Source organism: Patagioenas fasciata, chromosome 5, assembly GCF_037038585.1.
Source record: "Patagioenas fasciata isolate bPatFas1 chromosome 5, bPatFas1.hap1, whole genome shotgun sequence".
NCBI classification, from domain to species: domain Eukaryota; kingdom Metazoa; phylum Chordata; class Aves; order Columbiformes; family Columbidae; genus Patagioenas; species Patagioenas fasciata.
Window position 1 is genome coordinate 60,029,154 of NC_092524.1, and position 20,740 is coordinate 60,049,893.

The 20,740-nt window shown below is 39.4% G+C and overlaps 1 protein-coding gene across 6 annotated transcripts in view; it reads right to left on the reverse strand.

The window, feature by feature from the left end:
- CDC42BPB (CDC42 binding protein kinase beta) overlaps positions 1-20,740 on the reverse strand; it is a 96,312-nt gene that overhangs the window by 59,042 nt on the left and 16,530 nt on the right. For all 6 annotated transcript variants that reach the window (XM_065840005.2, XM_065840009.2, XM_065840008.2 and 3 more), the window contains exon 2: positions 8,085-8,176. In XM_065840005.2, coding sequence (XP_065696077.1) covers positions 8,085-8,176 — 92 coding nt within the window. The remainder of the gene's footprint in view (positions 1-8,084; positions 8,177-20,740) is intronic.

Consider the following 20,740-nt stretch of genomic DNA (forward strand, 5'->3'; position numbering starts at 1 on the left):
TTGATACCTGTGTCAAATTAATGAAATCAAAACTTAGCCAACTTGTATCTATTTACGCTAGGTCGGAATGGAGAATCAGGAGTTTCAAACACTCAACAATCACAGAGTAGTTTGGTAGAGACATTTAGGTGATTCTGTTTTACCAAGTCCTGAAACACTGACAAGGAAAAACTCCAGATTCAGGGGCTCCCCCGCCACCACACCCCCCCCTCACAGGGAATCCTGTATGGGTCTAAGCTGTCACCAGCTGATTTGATTACTGTCACTGTGACTTGTCATACTCAAGAGTCACGGGAACAGGGACACTGCAATAAAGTATCTTGCCTCAAGGACCTCTGAAAGCCTAATGAATCCTAGTGCCTACACTCCAGTCAACTTTAGACATATTTATGTCAAAAAAATGTATGATGACTGGGGCTAAAGCATAAGCGAGAGCCAACTGTGGTAACTACACACAACAATATCCTAACTATCATATTTTTATTACTTCTGCCATCCATTTCAAAGCTCTGTTTCACTTATACTGCAATAAAATTAAAAAGAGAACCAATATTTGTAGACTTTGTCAAGAGCTAGTATTTTGCTTCTTGAATTGTTTTGTAGAAGTATTTTGCTGCATTTTGATCTTCAAGACCCACTTGATATTGTCACTTATGGCTGCAATGTATGTCCAAAGCCATCTGAGGCCAAGTTCTGCCTTTCTTCATGCCCTGATAAAACCTACAAGGTGGGAATCTGAGTAAAATCAGCCTCTGCAAACACAACAGAACTTCCCACCACTGTACTCTGCCCTTTGAGTGACATGACCAGCATTAATAAGCAGCATCAGATTACAAATTTTCTTTAATGTAAACGGTAAGTGTAGAAACCATTTAAATCCAAGACTGGATTTCCAGAAAACAATTATGATAGTTAACAAAAAAGACTTCTTGGAAAACATGCTGGCATTAATTTCAAAGCGAAGATTAAAAAAGCTAACTAGAATGCTACTCATGCTCACAGCATGTTAAACTTCCAGGTAAAACTTATCTTCAAGGACTGGACTTTCAGGAACAAGGTGAAACTCAAATGCAAAGAGTTCTCAGCTGAAAAGGAGAGGAACACCGACACAGAGGCGATAATCCTCATGCAATCAGCTCCTAACGGCAGGTAGATAAGAAAAAGACAAACAGGACTCTGGAATTCCTAGGGAGATACACACCTCTAGGGAGGTAAACATTACTGCCTTGGAGAAACACAGACTGGAAACCCCCCCACTGCCACACCTCAGAGAAATAAACTTTATCTGAAGCAGGTGTGAAGGAGGACTATTGAGACCATCAAGGAACTAAAGAGCCTCTCGTACTACCGTGGGAACAAAAAAAGCTTTACTTGTTCAAAGAAAAAAAGAAAGTAAAAAAGTGGATATGATCACTACCTACACATAAAATTGGAAGGACGGACATCAGTAATAAGGATGATAAATGGTAAGATCTCTGCTTAGGCTAATGGACAATAAAATTACATGGATAAAAGAGTGTAAAATTACCATGAATTAACCTTTGGCAGGAATTTGGATTGACTTGAGACATTTGAGCAGAGATTTTAGACAAGCTTTTTAACAGGGAGAAGAGACAACATGTTATTTCAGATGTAAACAATTTACCCGTAATGTCTTATTACCAGATTCATAATCAAATATTACAGCCATTTCCCTCAGTTACAGCTTGTATATACGCCATTTTTACTTTACTATTCCTGTCTCCTGCTATTGATACCTGGGACGCTAGCTACTGAAAAACAACTGCAGGAACTGCCATATCCTCCTGATACTCTTGGATGTGAAAAATCTCTGAAATACAGCTCATCAGTTAACGGTTTCAATACTGCGTCTTTGAGGAAAAACTGGTCTGGACTGCTCTATCAGGATTTTAAGTCTATTTTACATTTAAAATGAGCAACCAGAGTGTCTTTTGGTAGGGTTCATACGCCACGGCGCACATTTCCAAAGCAAAATCTTTTTTTTCCTGAACACACGGTGTTGATCTCCATGTTGTGTAAATAAGAAAGCACTTACAAGTGCCAGCCAGAAAGGTTCTGCAAAAGAAGAATAAAGGCGCCGAATAACACCCAAGCTCTTCCTCAGCAGTCGGGGGGTGGCAGAGCCAAGTGGCTGGTCTGGCAGCAGCACCACAATGAACTGTGTCTCTCCAGCCCCTTCCAACCTGCCTGTCACCATAGTAACTTGGTGCTGCCATACAAACAGACAGAGAGTGGGGAGGACTGAGATAGCAACCAGCTCTTTTGAAGCATTTTCAAAACAAAGCAGCTTCTTTCTTTGTCCATTTCCACAGCAGAAAATAGCCTGCTTTGATTTTTTTTTTTTTTTTTTTTTTGTGAAGGGCATAGTGTAGAAAAGCAAAGCTAATACGTCTTCTGCATCGTATTCTGAATGCTTTGATTCTTTGAATAGCTCGATGAAAATGTCATATGTTTTGTGCAATACTTACACATTCTGTTAACGTACAACTTAGGAAGGTACAGTCCCTGCTCTGGACCTAATACCATTCACCAAAGTTTTTGAATAGGTGAAACAGCCTTAATTGCAGTCTGTAGGCTCACTGTGCCCCAGGTTCATTTCTAGAAGTATATAAAAACATTACACTCGGTACCCTACAGCTGCAATTACAAGGTGGAAAAGGCACAGACACCTCTGCATGTCACTGCCAAGGACAACTATCTGCAGGAAGCTTAGGTTTTGTATATTCACGCTGGGTCTCACTTCACCCCTAGCCAGTATATCCCTCATTAGGAACCACATAATTTATCAGAAACCTGTGCTACACAGGGGATCGGCCCTGTCGTCTCAACCAGTATTTATTTTCTTCTGAAAACATGTTTTTACGTCTTTTGATTCCAGCTGAGATTCTGACTAAGCAACCTGAGTTGAGGTGACGTACTATTTCTAAACACTACACAGATCAAGTCCGTACACAACAAGTGTTTATATGAAAAGCTACTTTTAATCCATCCAGAGCAGTAATGCTTAGGTGGGGCACATTAAGAGTTTTAGTTATTTCTGTGCTAAGCAAGACCAAGCAGTTCCACCCTTCCGCTGGAACCACAGTGAGTGTTGCTCATTCGAGAAATCCTTGCTAACAAACAAGGGAAGGAAAACAATTGTTCAGCCTCATGCTGCCAAATTTCCAAGAGGTGTCAGCCGCGTCATACAATCATGTTCTCAAACGAGGTACATCTTGACACGGCTCTTCCTTCAACAACTACTCTTCATTGAAACGTGCTGATCTACAGCAGCGTGCCTAAACGGTCCTTCACACAAAATGAGGAAAAGTGATCTTAAAGACTTATAAGTACATTACCAAGAGGTCAGATGAAGCTTGCAAAGCAACAAGTGCAAATGCTTAGAGCCAGACAGTCCCCATAGAGAGGATGCTCATGCTGTCCCTCTCAGCACACTGCAGCAATAGTGCTCCCAGCTCCTCTGGCGTGCAGGGGCAAACACCGAGCACCTGGCAGGCACTGCTTGGGCTGGCCTAAGTTTCTCAGGTAATCACAATCCCACCAAGCACAGGTTCTCAGGACATTATTTCATTTCAAATAATGGTCCGGGGTGTTTCTAGATGGAAGGAGCAGTCAGGCACATGCAAACTTCAAGCCACAGGTGGGAATGGGTTTTTTGGTTTAGTGTGGTTTTTTTTAAAGGTCTAAAAGCTGGCGGAGTTTTCCATTCTGTGCTCATATTCTTTAAATCTTCTTCTAAAGAAAGTGTATTTTCACTAGTTAACCAAAACGTCACCCTAGAAAAGATTCTTGTCTATGAAGACAGACTTCTACATTAATTTTATTAATAGAAACCAGAATTAAGATTACAGAAACCCATTTTAGTTCTGATTTTATTTCAGGAGGCTTTTTAATTATTCGTTTTATTTCTCGTGGAGGCTGCACCTCTGCACATGAGCTATCTGCCTATATGACCCATAAAAAAGAAAGACTGAAAGTAACCAAACTTCTTAGGAAAAGTATTCCACCCAGCTAGGAATGCACCCAGGTGAATACACCCTGGGAGATGGGGAAGAGCCACAAGCAGTTCCTACAGCTAGCATTTCAATTTATATGCTATTCTAGCTGTCATGCACTCAAAGAACACGTCAAAATTTTCTTCATGACTATGAAACTTCTGAAAAAATTAAATTATATTCTCAAGTCAGTGACTCCAGGAGTCAGAGCCTTAAATATTGCTGTAAAGGATATTCAGACATTCAGCTTAACCTGCATGCAAAGCAGCTGGCTTAGTTTATGAGAAAAAAGAGAACTGCGTGTTTTGGCAGGTGGCTGGAGAAGAAATCTCCAGGTTCTGAGCTGGGCTATTTCTGTCTTACCATAATAATGTGAACTTTACAAAATTTTATTTCTCTTGCTTTCTCCAATCTCCCATGCTATAAGAACTTTCACTTAGGTGGTTTTGGATTACCAGTTGGGTTTTGTTTTCATATTACTGGAAAACTTGTAAAGAACGAGGCTGAGTTCTGCCAGTTTGAAAAGGAAAAAGGAAGAAAATGCTTTGACAAGCCAGTAAAGATATGTGCTGGTGATTATATCAATCTACCTTAAATCAGATACTGATTTTGCAGTTGTGTTCACAAGGACAAGCCCACATGTGGTCTCAGTCCTCTCTCTGGTCAAAGACCATGTTTCCTTGGTTTACATGTCGTGTGGCAAAAATTGACCACTGATCCTGACTAATAACTAATATCATGCCTTTATTTATCTTTCTTCAAAGCTACTGATTTATGAAAAACTTCTTTGGTAAGACTAAAGCCCCTGGCATTCTCCAAAAAGTCCAAAGTAGCTGAACTGAGAAGAATGGAATGTAGTTTTCATCCTTTTTGAAGTCTGGCTTGTTTAGCTGTTTAGCGTTTAATTCAAACTACTTAATTCTAACACGAATATGTTTAGTTTAATTCTGATTCATTTCTTTATGTGGTCTAACAAATATTTTACAGGTATTTCAAAAATTTATTCCTAGCAGATAGTTACGGGGCTTTTTGTTTGCTTTTTTGTTAAACAAGAACTAATAACCACTAGAATTCCATCACCTAATTTCTAACATAGTTCCTACGTATGTATGAACATACCATGGAAAAATTACTTACAGTTCCTCTATTCAGTTTTCTGAAGTGCTTTATCCAAGTCACTCTCCAGAAACTTGATTTTATTTTCTTATTATGAAATTTCAACCTCTATGTAATTATTATTTTATAATGCCAGTAATATTTGGCAGCGTAATATACACAAGGGTCAAAGGATTCATTCATAAGCAAAAAGCATGACATATTCTCTGGCAAGTAGGATTAAAGTATGATGAATTTAAAATCAATGACTTCTGCAAAATTTAAACTGATCAAAATGTTTCAAGCTGCTACAACTATAAACTAAAACTTCTATAATTAAAAGGACAAAACTGTGATATTGAGAAATAACTAACACCACTGACTTTGTGAGTACTCAAAGCTCTAACAGAAGAATGAAATTAAGATACTTTCTCATTTTACTTCTGTGAAATTTCATTTCCACTGGAGGGGATGAGATGTAAAAAGTGCTTTGGTTAAGTTTGATGCTTTTCCAAATGAAAGAATATGAAAGACATTGTATAAAAGATACAAGTTCTGCATGGAAACTTGTATTAATAGTGTTTGGAGTGCCTGAATCAACACTTTAAGACTCTTGATCCAAAGCTAAGAAATATCATCCTAGATGCCCTAGCAAGTATAAACTGAAGACTCTTGAAGTTCATATAAATAGTTCATCTGCTGTCTGATTTCCAGTTGGTCAATTCCTTAAGTGGAGAAGAGCATCTTTTTGAAAAAGAACAGAGCAAGAACAATGGAAAACAGCCCACCCTTAAAGTTACGCTGTGTGAAGGCATTCCCAACACTGACTCCATCTGCAAGATGCTATAAAGGGTTCCCTTGACCTGAAACCATTTTTGATAGCTATAGCATTCACCAGTCTAGCTCTGAAAAGATCCAGAAACCACCTCTAATCCCACCAAAAGACAAACTGCCAAAACACTAATCCGAAATTCTTTAGGTATCAGTGGTCACAGCCACTACAGCAAGCAATCTGGCACAGCAAGAACAGAACAACAGAAGAAAGTAGCCTGTGCTGAGCCTTCCCATCTATACTGTGTGCACTTCTGGAATCGTGCTTCACACTGTATCTCATCTGGTCAAGTCAAACCCAGTGATTCTAACGTATTGTTTGGGGCCAGAAGCACATTTGGTGCACACCTGGAACAGAGGTTCTGGTTCAGTTTCCTCCATAAGAAATCCAGCTCATGCGCAGCAAAATAGTTCTGCAGTAAGTGGGGGAACTCTCTTCAAAATGAACCTCTCTGCTCAGACCTCTTTTCTAGACTGAATTTGTAGCTTTCAGCCCTTCCTCAGACTTAGCATTTTTCTTCCCATTTGTGCTTTTTCCTGACAAACTCTATCCAGCATCTTTTCTAAAAGCCATGTTCAAATAATACACATCAGCTAAAAACACTCAAGTGAAACAACCAACTGACCCGCATGCAGTATTTCCACTACCCTGAGATAACACTTCCTTTTTTGTAACAAATGTTGCAACTTAAGTTCAATATCCACTAGATAGTGAACTTTTGTCTTACAGGTCAAGATTTTACCACTTATCTGGACATTTTACTCAAAATGCTCAAGTACCTTCAGCAGATATGCTCACAATGATTTCACATGAGCTACATGTTACTTCATCACATCATTAGATGATGGCACACATGAAGAGATGTTCCTGAAACACTTATTTTTGTCTCAGGTATCCACTTTCCTCAAAAGACGTCTTGGAAGTAGCTTAAATGACATGCATACGAAGGTATTACTTCATCCACCACCATGTGCATATGCACATAGAAACCTTGTTGCTTTCTGAACCTGGGTCGAGTAGGTTCCTGGCATTTTTCTAGCTTTGTTTCTGGTCTGCCTATGGTACCTCTGTCCCACAATCAAATCCTATGTGGTAGAGTCCATGGCACACCATGCTTGGAAGGAAAGCCCAGCACAGCACACAGTTCTGCTCGGTGTGGAGACAAAAAGAGATGAAGATAAGGAAGCCCAGCCTTAGCCATCGGCAGCAGCAGCTGTAACCAAGTGATAATGAGCTGAAGTGAGCCACTAATGGCTTTCACTACATTTTACTTTACTGTGGCACTACTTAAAAGAAGCTTCCTGAAAGAAATGTAAGGGATTTTTAATTTCAAAAATTCTCTGGTTAATAACTTCTTTTGCTGGCAGCTATAGCTTTAGTCACACGTACTTAAATGCTGGAAGGGCTGTCTCTGAGGTTTACCAGAAGTCTCAGGTATGATGTGCCTACTGGAGGGGACATGTTCATGAATGCTTTTGCCAGTGGAAAGCCCTATCAGACTTCTACGACTGATGAGACTTTCATCAAGTACAATAAGAAGCGAAGCTTCAGTCCAGGGTCCTGGGACTGGCAAGTCCTCAAAACACACGGCGTTCCTATCATCCCAGCATGATTCAACTTGCTGTCCGAAAAACAGATCCAGCAGCCTTTGATCTTCAAAGATGACAGGGAAGAGCCTTTGAGGCAGCCAAATGTGTCTTTCTGCATTACCAGATTGCTGCAGAGAAGAGCAGATGGGTGGAGCAGCCTCTGCGTTCCTGCCATAGAAGCAGCCCAGTCCTGTGTTAAATTACAGCAGCACAGAAGAGTACATACGGCAAGTGGGAGAAGAGATCCCAAATTCAGCTGTGCAGCTGTTAGGTGGAACCACCCTGCCCATACGCACACCAAGGAGACACTTGTTTTGCTGCACTGAAGTCAGAAGAAACAGTCAGTCACAGAAACAGCAGAACCGGACACTAAACTCCCTGCTTCAAAGGGACCTTTCACTAGTAGTACCTTGCTACATCCCACATTTTGAAGTATTTTAATACATCTGTGCGAATCTTTTCTCTTTAGGACTAGTACAGGTCAACTGCAGCAAAAAATGAGATGTACAAGCAAGGTAAGTTACGTTACTACAACAAAGTAAAATCTCTTACCTCACCAAATGCACCTCTTCCAATCACTTTTATAATTTCAAAGTCATCTCGATGGAGTTGCATTTCCTTTACCAATTTTGTAAATGGTTTTGCTGTTTAAGAAAAAAAAAAAAGAAAATTCAATTACGAAGAGAAATATTGCAAGCCAAAAATAATCCATAAACCAGAGGTACTCATTGCATACCCAATGCAATAGGAGTTTTTCAACTACTATTAGAACTATAGAAGGAAAAAAAATATTAATTACACTATTTAATTAACACTTAGAATTTTTTTAAAAGTTCAGTCCTATGATTGGTATTGCCTTGATACCAGCGAGTAAAGAGCAAAGTTGTCTTTCAGGATTCCCCCCCAGCTTCTTTAGGGTTTTGTGAATCAGTGAAGGACCGAGTGGAGGGGAGGGAGCTGATTCATTACTAGTAAACTCTGGGGAAAATCTGTCCTATCCTTCAGCCACCAGAATAATTCTCTTCTTAAGCAGACTTCAGGTCTACTTTTTATTATTTCATCTAGTAGGAGCTAAACCTTTAACAACTCGCTCTCAAGAGAGCTGTCTCTACTCAATAGCAATGAAACCATTTCCTATGAGATCCGTGGCTAATTTAAGATTTTTACTTTGAACTATCTTTGCTGTGAAGCAACATTTACCAGATCTGAACTAGACCAAGTATTGAAGGGCTGCAGCCTAAAAGATGCCCAGCAACTAACCAACCTTCATCTACTTCGTTCTGGTAGTCCCACCGGACTCAAGACATTTTTCAAAATATCTGATTGATGAGTTCCACTGTACCTGCAGATCACATCTATTTTCTCCTCTCTAGTTCCCATTCAGAATATTTTCTTTATTTCCAGCATGTCACAAGATGAGGATCACTGTTTAGATACATTTGTTATAATTCAGTGCTCTGATTATGAAGACCAAATCAATCAGGAAACAGTGGCACAAGCCAAACTGCACAAGATGAAGTATGGTGTCTGCAAAGATGCTTACGCTTCCAAGCACACAAAAAAATTGCTCTTCTCCACCTAATCACAAATATTATTATACTAAAATTTCTGAAGTTTTTGAACAGTATTATTTTTTCCATTTGTAACTGAATAAAACATCACAGAACTATTCATTGTAAATCAGCCCACACTCCTCCTTTTACCTCATCTTATATTATGATTAAGGTAATGAGTTATAAGCCAGACAGAATTCTTACAAGCGGGGTCACTGCCTTAGCGATGTATTTCAGATACTAACACAAACAAACCAAACCTCACAGACACACAGAAGATACAGAAGTCTGAACTGGAGATTACAGATTGCAGTAGGAATTCTAACCAAGAAAGCCTGAAAACCTCTCAGGAAAAAAATCATTTAACAGCTAACAAAATGAAGAAATAGCTGTACTGGACAATAGCCACGCGGCTTCTTTGTACTTAGCAGAGGTGTTGCTGAAAAGGTTTCCTCCACAAGTAACACCTCTGCCAATGGATGTTTCTTGTCTATCCAAAGGATGAAATTTAAGAATGAGATCCTACTAGATTTTCTGCTTTATTCTGCCTTTCAGCTGGGCAGAAATGCCCACCATGGTGTCCCCCACCACAAGGCCATTGAGATCATCATCATCCCCCCAAAAACCGAAATTGTTTCTAACAAACTTACCCAGCAACACCAACTCAAATGATTTATGAGACCTACACCAGTCCAATCAGACACGTATACAACTGAACACCACTGCCGACAGCCGCCATACACACTGGTTATTTTGCAAGCTTCTCCTGCCTCCTTCCCTTCAAACCAGGACAGACTGAGGAAATACAACTACAGATAAGAAATGAATGCAAAAGTTCTGTTATCAAGTTATGGATCACTACTACAGAATGCAGGTCATTAATTTTGCCCGACACCAGATTCAATTATTAAAATTCAAGGAGAGGGTAAATGAAACCTAGTCATTTTACTTCTGGCAGATACCACTAACCCAAGTATAAGACCCTTTTTTTTGTTAAGAAATAATCAATTTTACCAATAATGCTACTTAGTAAACAGAATACCAAAATTGGCTTAAGTATTTATAAAAAATCCTGCTGCTGTAAGTTGATCCCAAGCAACTTCCAAAGCAGAAAGACACAAATCCACATGAGTTTAAGTCATCTTGTACATTAAAAAAAAAATCTCTTATTTTTAACATTTTTATTGTTTTGTAAACTGGTGACAAAATATTCTATTATTTTGTTTACAGTTCTCCTGGCTTTGAAGTATATCAAACTTCACCTTGCTAAAACTGGGATTTGGTTTAGAAATGCATTAAGTTGTATTAAAGCAAGTGAATTCAATGAGTTTTATATTTTAAAATACAATAATTATAACGTATCAAGCAGAGCATGCACTTAGATTTGAATAAACAGAAGGACATTAACGCTGCCTTTCTTGGAACTGTGTCCTTCAGAAAGGAAGGATCAGCAGACCTCATTACCACCACTTCAATTCAACAACTGCAAGAATCCTAGGTTGGTCCTGCTCCTTCCATCTCAATTGGTCAACTGAACTACTACATATTAAAATGAATTGGTTTAATATATGTAAATGAAAAAAGTATTCCCTCCTAAAAAGAAGTAACTTTTTAACTAATGTTGGCTTTTAGTATTCAGCAGGTGTTGGTGTTTGGAAAACCTGCAAGTTGAGTGCTTTGTCTCTTGGAAAGCTCAGCATCAAACATGAAAAAATGAATATACAGAAAAAACACTGAAATTGGATAGGACTTGCCCCAAAATAGAAAAATTCAGGTCTTTGTCAAGACATCTAAGATTCCTTAAAAGTAAATAAAATTTGAAGATAAAACCTAATATGCACAGAAGCTCATCATCACCGAGACTCTAACAGAGGCTACGCAGCAGATCATTGCACAGGGGAAGCAAGAAACCAATAATCTGTTTAAATTGACACTTAATGTATCACCATTTTGGAGTAGAACCCTGTTCGCACCACGTTGTAACCTGCTGTTTCTAAGTACTGGACTGCACAATTTTTACCTCTTAGTAAGCTAAATCAAAAAATATTTCCAATTTGCTTTCCTGCTCCCCCAGGAGCCGCTTGTCCCTCAACCCTCTGACATCCAGATCCGCAGCACGCACACAACTGGCAAAACTGAGAGAGCAGAAACTTGCACCAAAAATCATCAGGGAACCGTGTTTGCTGTGCTTGCCAGAACAATGTCAAGTGATATACTCACCACTATATACCGGTAAAAAGCTCCAGTTTCTTGTTTCACATATCACTCTTCTATAAATAGGGAACTCAAAGCAAATTTCTCTCCACATACTAGAATGAATAATTACACTCTACCGATTAGTTTTGACCCTAATATTAAAAGCAGAACTTATGATTTGGAGTTGATTTAATACTTAATGAAAGTATTTCATCCTGGCAAACAGAAGCATTAGCTGTACTGGGGGTTTTGTTGGCAGAGGTTACTGAATTTTGTTATATATACTGTTGTCAGGGTAACATTAGCTGAGAGTAATTGCCAGAGTTTGTTTATTCATGACTGTGAGGCAGCAATCAGAATTTGGGATAGGCGTTGTATGTGCAATACATTCATATGCATCACTGCCTTTCCTCTCAAGCTGATTTTGCATTATTGTACTCAGACTTGTTTGGAAGAAGGGTGTATTCCATAAGGCCACACAATAAAAAAAAAAAAAAAACCAAACACGAAAACACAAAACTCCCTACAAAATCACTATTTTTAAGGAGTCAAGAAATGTATGCTCTCAAGAATATAATATAAAACAGTAACAGTCAACGTTTTGATCAATATTCATAAGGAGAAGTGAAATGCCAGCATTTATTTCTTCATCAAAACAGGGTATGTATGAAAGCCATAATTCTCCACCCACAAACTAATTCTATTCCAATCATATTCTCCTCTTCCCCTGATAGATGGGATGGGTATATTTTGTTTGCGCAAAAAGAAAACATCAATTTGAATAACTTGAAAACGCAATTTGAAGCCTAGTCATAGGTAAATAGGTTTATGATTTAGGTTTGCGAGCTGGTGCATCTACACTGCAGCCAATTTATATTACGCTACCTGATGAAAGATATTTGCAGACTGTTTCAGAATGACTGAAAGCTGCAGGAAACGCCAGCAGAGAGGATCTGACACGGCAGGTTGGGGACCCTGTGCTGCCACCCCAGGAGCGGGTGCATGTGGCCTCTGCCAAGGTCAGAAGCACACCGCAAATTTCCTGTCGTTCCTGAGAGCAGGTCAGGGAAGGGTGGCACTATTGTCAACATCACCCTCCACAGAAATAACAGGACAACTTTTCCCAAGACAGAATGTGGTTAAAAATGAGAAGAGTTGAGGTATGTTTTGGATTTTAACCTTCTGTTCAGATTCTGAACCATTCCATTTACGTCAATAATTTACTCTCTGGAATCACAAAAGCTGGCACCTTTATTTGGACCACCTTTGGACAAAAGACCACCCGCTGGGTTTACGATAACTACTGCTTCAGTGGTGGAGTTACCCAATGGCTCTAATTTGAGGACTCCTGTGTATTTTGTTAGCCAGTGCAAGTTTCCAGAAATTCAGAGTCACTGAGTCACACTGCCAAACATTCAAGAACATCTGATGTTTTGAATCATTGGCAGTTTCAAGTTTTAAATAAATGTGAGGACTGGAAGAAAATAATACACAGACTCAGAGGTCTCTTTCAACAACTCAGGCTGAAAGGGACCTCGGTAGGTCCCTAGTCCAACCTCCTGCTCAAATCACAGTCACTATGGATTGCAGACCAGGTTACTCAGGGTTTTTCCTGGTCAGGCCTCAAAAACTTCCAAGGCCTCTCTGGACAACCTATTCATATCCTGGACTGCCATGCACCAGGCAGTTTCAGAGTTGATAACTGATACTGTAAGTGATTTGGGCTTTAAGCCATTATATACCATGATGATAACTCTCAGGCAGGTCTACCCAGAAGGTATGTCCAAACTGTCTGGTCATACAGAAATTCATCTGCCACCACACTCTCTTTATCTACTCATCCTCTTTATAAAACATTGTGGTAGGAAACTATGTGAATTGCAAAATATTCATGTCAGGGAAACAACAAAATGACGCAGATAATTGTCTGTGGAGCCATACTCCCAGCAGGCAGATCCAATATTTTATTTAAGATGTTTTCTTTGGAGGAAGAACATGAAAGAGCAGTGAGTTTTACCATTTCCCTCAACCACCTCTCTTCACTTACATTCTAGAAATCAAGTAACTTGTTTGCCCTTTGTGCACCCTTTTCAAAGAAACAGCATTCCTGTGATATTGCTGCTAAAACAGCAGGCTGACAGGTTTAACAAGTTAGTGCTTGTATACATGTCTTGGGAGATACCCACACCCAGGTAGCCCCAACCTACTTACCAGGGTGATAAATACCTGTTACAACCCACACTTGAGGTTTAAAGAAGGACAATCCTCTTGCTACCTGATTGTGAAATTTTCCCTGTATTTTAGAAATCTAAATTTTTCCATCCTTTGTTGACTCTGGTCTTAATATTTCCAGTTACAGATCTCTGCCTCCCTTTTCCTCTGCTGGCCTGTTTCCTCTCACTGCCCACCTCTGTGAATGCTTTTTTTCAGTCTGGTTTCCTACGGAAATAAGGTACATGTGATCATACTCCTTGGCAGTCAGAGTCCATTCCGCCAACCCAGTATATTAATATTTTGATCCCAGTGAAGGCCCTTAATATTCCCTTTACCAAATTTCACTGAAGATGTCCAAAGATACCAAGTTGCTACAGGTTTTATAACACACACACAGAAGCATGCACTTCATTTGCTCTGTCTGCCTCTTGCTCAATAATCTGATTTTTCATTGTTCATCAACATCCATTAGACAAATAGATGCAGTGGTGCAAGACTGGTAACCATTACAATGATACAAGCTCCACTGGGCTAAAAACCTGAGAAGCACAACCTGGTTATGCCCTGCAAAGTGCTCACAGCCCTTGCAGAACAGTCTCTTCACACAGGATGCTGCTTCACACGCTGTCAGAGTCCCCTTTGTCCCCTGAGCAAGGTCAGTGAGCTTCAGAGTGCCTGGTTGTCAGTACTTCCTAATTTTAAGATGTTCTCTTCCAACAGTATTTATCTGAACTGAAATGCCAGTAGCAACAGGCATATATACTAATACAACATCAAGAAAGTCTGAACCTTCCTGAGGCTGATTGCCAGCATTTTTCAAGAGAATAAGTTGTAACTATTATCAAATTTTGTATTGTGATACTTAATCTGGTATACAAATATTTTAAAAAAAAACCAACTCAAACTTTTTTTTTTTAAGTAGCACTCAAAGATAACCATTTGCAACCATGATTACAGATTTTGCTCCATTTTATGAAAGCCTTCTGGCATATGTAAAATAGAGTACCTGACCACTTTCAATCAGATACCTCACTGGCACTTAACAGAACCATAAGCTTGGACAAGATTTAGATAATTACATGCAAAATCCTCAAAGGTTTAAAAGGATAAATCCATCATTACTTTCAGGCACAGACCAAGACTGAGTGCTCATGGCTTCTGCATTTTGCTCCACCAGCTGCTTTATCAGTTACAGATGAACTGATCCTGGCACTTAGAATTTGTATCCTAGTTTGTGATAACTGCACGAAAAATTTGTCACCACGCTAAAGGGTAATGGCATTGGGAAATGTTTTGAAGAAAAATATCGAGCAGTAGTTCTGGTGCTGATCCTATCAGCGGCAGTAAATTTGCCAGCAGAGGAACAAGGCATTTACTTTGAAACATCACCCTTGTTCACTGTTATTCAGTAAGCACACTTTCGTTGTGGCAAGCCCAGAAAGCAAGTACCACATAGAAGGACTGGATTTGCTGCAATATGCTACCATTTGCCAGCTTGCTGATTAGTGTTACCACAAGCACTTAATAGCTGGCTATCTGCCTGACTAGCCCATTCACTGCTTTTCATGCTTACAATGAAAAGCACCAAAGATAATACTCAATATTGGCACAGACAAGTACAGAGGAACACACAGATGATTCTGAGTAGTCGAAGTGACAAAACATGTTGCCAAAACTCCTGTAAAAGCCACTGTACTCCTCTTTGAGAACTAGATGGCAACATGGTTCTAGTGGGAGAGATAAAATGTTGGCTTATATATCCAAGAACAACCACCAAATTATTATTTGCTGTACTCATATACATACGCGACAGTAGCTTCCCTATGGAAAAGTAATGGTCAGGTAAAATAAAACCCACACACCAATCAGACCTAACGCTACGAGGGATGCAAGTACAAGGCAGAGGAAGCTTACAACTGAGATCTAGCAGAGAAGGGAGCTCACTGTCCAACTTCTCATCTTCATGTTCTGTTACTGTTTGGGAATGAGCCATAGCTTGGGAATGTACAACTTGGTCTCTAAAACCAATTAATGCAGAGTTTTTGGTTTGGTGGGTTTGTTTGTTTGTTTTAATTATTTGAGGGGGGGGGAGGAGGCGGGACAGAGTGTGTATGTGTGTTTTTCTGTTTTGTGGTGGATTGGTTTGGTTGTGCAGTTGTGGTGGGTTTTTTGTTGTTGTTGTTCTTGTTTGGTTGGTTGGGTTTTTTTTATATATTGAAGCTGACCTTGGAAGATAGAACTGTTAGTACTAAGACTGAAAACATGACTCCAAAGAGCACTTAGTTTGGGAAACCCAGAAGTGACTTCCCTTCCACACAAGCTTGGCAGTGTCACAATGTATAACATTTTAGCATACAGCTATCATGACACAGACGTTTTCAAACAGCGTAACACATTCTGAACAAGAAAACCTGCATCTTTATGAGCACTATCAGGGCATTTCAAAGAACACTCAGCAGTTTGAGATTAAGTTCTAGTCCAACCCTCATGGGAGAATTAAGAAAGCTCTCAGAGAAACTGTGTTCCTGAGTGCAGTTTGTAGTCCAGTTGTCATACCTCTTTCCAACTTGTCACACTTGTTTAGGAGAGGGAAAGCTGCCAAGCCTCTATAACGTTTCCCTAAAGTTCTTAGCTCTTTCAGCAGGCTATGCACCCTCATGGACTCCCTAGTGGTTTATCAGCCTCTTCAGCGATAGAGACTTCACTGACGAATATATCCTGCAGAAGTCAAATAACGTCTGCAAGTTGTGACTTTCTGAAGTGACTGAAATACCAAATCTTGCTTCTACTTCAATTACCTACAGTTTTCAAAGGTAGTACTTTCTTTCTTAAGCCTTGCTAAAAAAAAATGCAAATAAAAGATTACTATTCCACAATAAAAACATTTTCTGCTTTTGAATAACTGTTGATACACAATGGCTTCTTAAGTTTCATCTTCAGTTCTTTTATTTTCTTCAAGATGATCATACCCAGCCCAGAAGACACATGCAGAATAAGCCATATACAGGCTCTCTGAATTACAGGTTTTCCCTAGGACTGTCTGACCTCCCAGACATCTGGGACAACTGACAGTGGAACTACAAGAGCACGTTAATCCAGGAAATACATCCTGTTGCCAAAGGAGTTCCTCCTTGTTCCTTCCCACACTTTGAAGAGAAGCTGCCAAATTCATGTAACCAATTGACACGATAAATGCTTTCTGATCACCTGCAAAATGAAGGGATATTTTTCAGGTTTTAGATCCTTCTGCATGACAAGAGGGAGAGAGAAGATTAAGTGATACATTGTTCAGAAGCATAGTGCTTAGTTTGTATTTAACTAATAATTAATAGATGTATGGTAAGTAAGAAGCTAAACAATTATACCTAACATCATCAATTATTTCTTAGTATAGATATACTGTATGTAAAATTTTTCAAAAATTGTAATGCATATGTAATAATTATGTGAATATAAGCAAAGCAAGAGCATCCAATCATTGGAGCACTTATGGAGGATGATTCCCAGTGTTCCCCAGCGCTGGTAAAATAAAGAATGTCACTTAACAGTACCATTGACTCTGCTGTTAAGCTTATTTCTTCGTTTCAACTCCTCTGTATTCTCTGTATCATCATCAGCGTTGATGTGGTATGTCAAACCAGGAAATATTTCCAGGCGAAAGCAAACGTGTCTGTCCCATCCCTTCCCATCGAACCACTCGCCCAGTGTGACTCACAGACAGCTGTGTCACTGCAGCCCAAGGCAGGCAGCAGGACTAGGGTGGAAAAGGGCAAAATGGCCTGTTCTGGAATTGATGTGGATCTGCCTCGGAGTGCAGTGAGCGTGGAAATGCCATGCAAGAGTGTTTCTAGTCAACCTACAGCACATTAGGACAGGATCTTCCAAGATACATGTCAAAACATTGTAAGAAATGCATGACAAGAAACACCATAGAATACAATCTCTGTTTAATGTCACCTTATTGGCACCCAAATTTTTCTGTACTCCTAACTCCAGGGCCACATTTTGCACGTATTGGAGAGACCACTTAAGCCACAGCAAATGAAGATCACATATTGTCAGTAATGGAATAATTGTTTCATTTTTCTACATGAATTAGCAGTTCCAAACAGTAGAATTACAATGATTCAATTTATTTCATTCCATAACAAAGTTGTAAATATTGCTAAAATCCACTTATTTTACTGCATGACAAATAATCTAAAAAGCAGATTTAATTTTTTTCATAGAATAGTTTGAGAATTATGACTGCTTAGAAAAACTCTTCAATATTGAAACTATCAGAAAAATAAGTGGTAAACCAGAGATTAAGAAAATCTCAAATTTGAGCTCGCTCAAATTTCAAGAACATATGCGTGAATCTGAATTTCAGACCCAGCATATCTTGCACACCCTCCTAAGAAATAAAACAATTCCAATCTGATGACCATACTGTGCTGATATAAGCTTACAAACATTTACATTAATTAAGAAGCTACAACTTACATCAATGTATGAGAAAAGTTCTGGTTTTCTAACCGCACGCTTTATTTCATCTTAAAAGTAAAACCTAGCAAGACTAGTAGCATAACCATTTTATCAGTTATTTACAGTAAACACACATCTTTTGTTTTCTCCAGATATATGAAGGTGTTCTCTCAAGTTACTAAAAACTTAATACATGCATTATGTAACAGAACAACTCATATTTTACATTGGTGCTATATTTACCACATGCCACCCCCTTTATTTCAAAGGTTAGGCGTTTCTATTAATAAGCTCTTCTTAACAAAGCACCTACACAAATGCACTTAGAGTGGTAGGAGAGAAATCCACATCGTGAGGTATCCCTTTTCTCTGCTTACAAATCCAGAGTGAAGATGTGGTTGAGTGACACAACTGGAGCGGATTGCTGTGACCAGAGGGGCAGTTTGACAGAACTGCTCCCTTCCTTCAATCAGCTGTAACAAATCCAGCTGGTCTCACCTCACGGATCCAATTCTGCTCACTAAACCAACAAAAACTAACTGAACAAGATACATAATGCAACTACCATCCTGTAGTTTATCAAACCAAATTGTCGGCACTGAAGGGTCAGAAGTGGCTGCTAAACCAGCACCAGCAAGCAGGGTAAGGGAGTGCAGCTCTTGTTCAGCAGCCATCACCTTCAGTAGCGCAGCGCCAGATGGGACGAGCTGCCCATGCAAAGGCCATCACACCATCCCGGTTGCTGCAGAGGTTCCTGCCGTGGTGCTGATGTCCAGGCAGCTGCCAGGTGAGCTGGGCAAAGGAGACAAATGCAACGACAACATCCTTTTTTTCCTGATACTTCAGTTCTCAGCCATCTACATCTGTTCATCTACATCGTGAATTGGGAAGTATAAGACCAAGGTACAGGTCTTACAGATCAGCTTACAGTGCTACTGAACTGCACCCAATTTCCATTTTTTTTTTTTATTGATGGCTCAAGGCTGCAAGACTATGCATATAAATACCTTGAGCTGTTTTTCAATTTCAAGAGTTCAGATAGGAGCAACTACTTTAAGCACAGGTGTGGCACGTTCTTTTGTTCACTCCACTTCCTTTTAAATGGCAGCGGGCAGGAGGACATTTTCTCAGACATTACTCACCCTGTTTCAGAACTTCCTTAGAGCTCCAGATCCATATTAAAAGGTCAATGAAAGTCAGATTTTTGCTGTAGGAAAAGGCCACAAAGACATCCAACAAGCTATTACTGTAACCAGGCACTAGAATGTTTGGAGTAACTCAAAGTTACTCAGAAGCAGTGAAGAGGGGAATTGTCTTTATATTTGTGGAGAACCCTAACAAGTCTAAGACTTGCTACATATTATAGTGGTAGGCTCAGAGAGGCTTCTTTATTATTACACACACTTTCACTTCTTCAACTCCCTCTTTAGACCAGGAACTCCAGAGCCAAAGCCACTGTGCCTTGCTCTGCTCCTTCAGTGCCCCTAGTTGGGAGCAAGGTAGGGGAAGATCATTTACAGCAACACTATTTTCACCAACCCAGAGTGCTACAAGTAATTCCAAACACAACACAAGGCAAGCAGGGCATAAGGGGCATGGGCAGCCATCTGTAGCAGAAAAATCCCTGGTTTCAGGGCTATCAGAGGGCAAGCGCGTCTCCAGAGGGCAGGATGCTTCCCAACACTTACTTGCTCAAAAAGATGTAAGAAGAGTAGAAAGGGAAAAGAAAGATAAATATATCTCTCAGCCTTTCAAGGTGTGATGAAAACTTCATCCAGATAAAGCAAGTTGCTTCTAATTTCACTATGCAACTTTTCCTCAATGTCTGGCACTGACTCAGCACATTTCCAAATTTGTGTCTCTTTATTCCAAGGCTTTCCAAATAAATAAATTTAAATTGAAAAAGGAAAGTCTAGATTTTGCAGGGCAAGGTGGAAGGAGGCGGAGGAAAAGGGTGGAATCTACTGGAAGCCTATAATATCTTAAATCTCACCTTAGATGTAGATTTCTAGACCACTGTGGTACATGGATCACTAGCAGTACAGAATTTTTTTCTAACGTTCTCATGGCTCAAAAAAGCCCCAAATTGTCCCTATTAAGAAGTAAACTCAGAAGTCTGGAGAATTCCATCCTAGAATATTGTCCTTAAATCACCTGTTGCTAAATAGCAACAACTAATCATTCTGAAGTTTCAAACTGATCAAGATCATAACACCTGCTACTAAATAAGAATAAAAATCAACCTAAAGCTTGCTCGGAAGCAGGGTTGTTTTTTTTTGAATACACATTAAATAGCCCTGAAAGAAAACATTTTGGATAAATGATAATTTGGAATATTAGACACACAATAGTTTATACATGTTCAAATTTTCAGTTCCTTTAAATCAAATAGCCATCCTTAGGGAAGTCAAATGCTAGAATATCCAACTGATTTAGAGCACAACTAAAGAGCTGTAACATCGCATGTATAAGTAAAGCATATGGAACAAGAATCTAAAATTGGAAGAACATCATGCCTTTTTCTAGAGACATTTCGAAGTTGCCAAGCATTACAAATTCAGCTTTCCCTGGTACAGTCAGGATGGAGCTCTTTCTTCTTATATTCCCCTCATTTTATATTTTTGTCACCCTTTCTTATCAAACTTTTCACTAATTTATGTAGAGTATACTGAATAAGCTCTTTCACCTTATCTCAATATTTTGTGTATCAAAAAAAACCCCATATTTTTGTTTTGGTTTTGTATTTTTAGCCCATTTTTTCTTATCATCTTTACCATG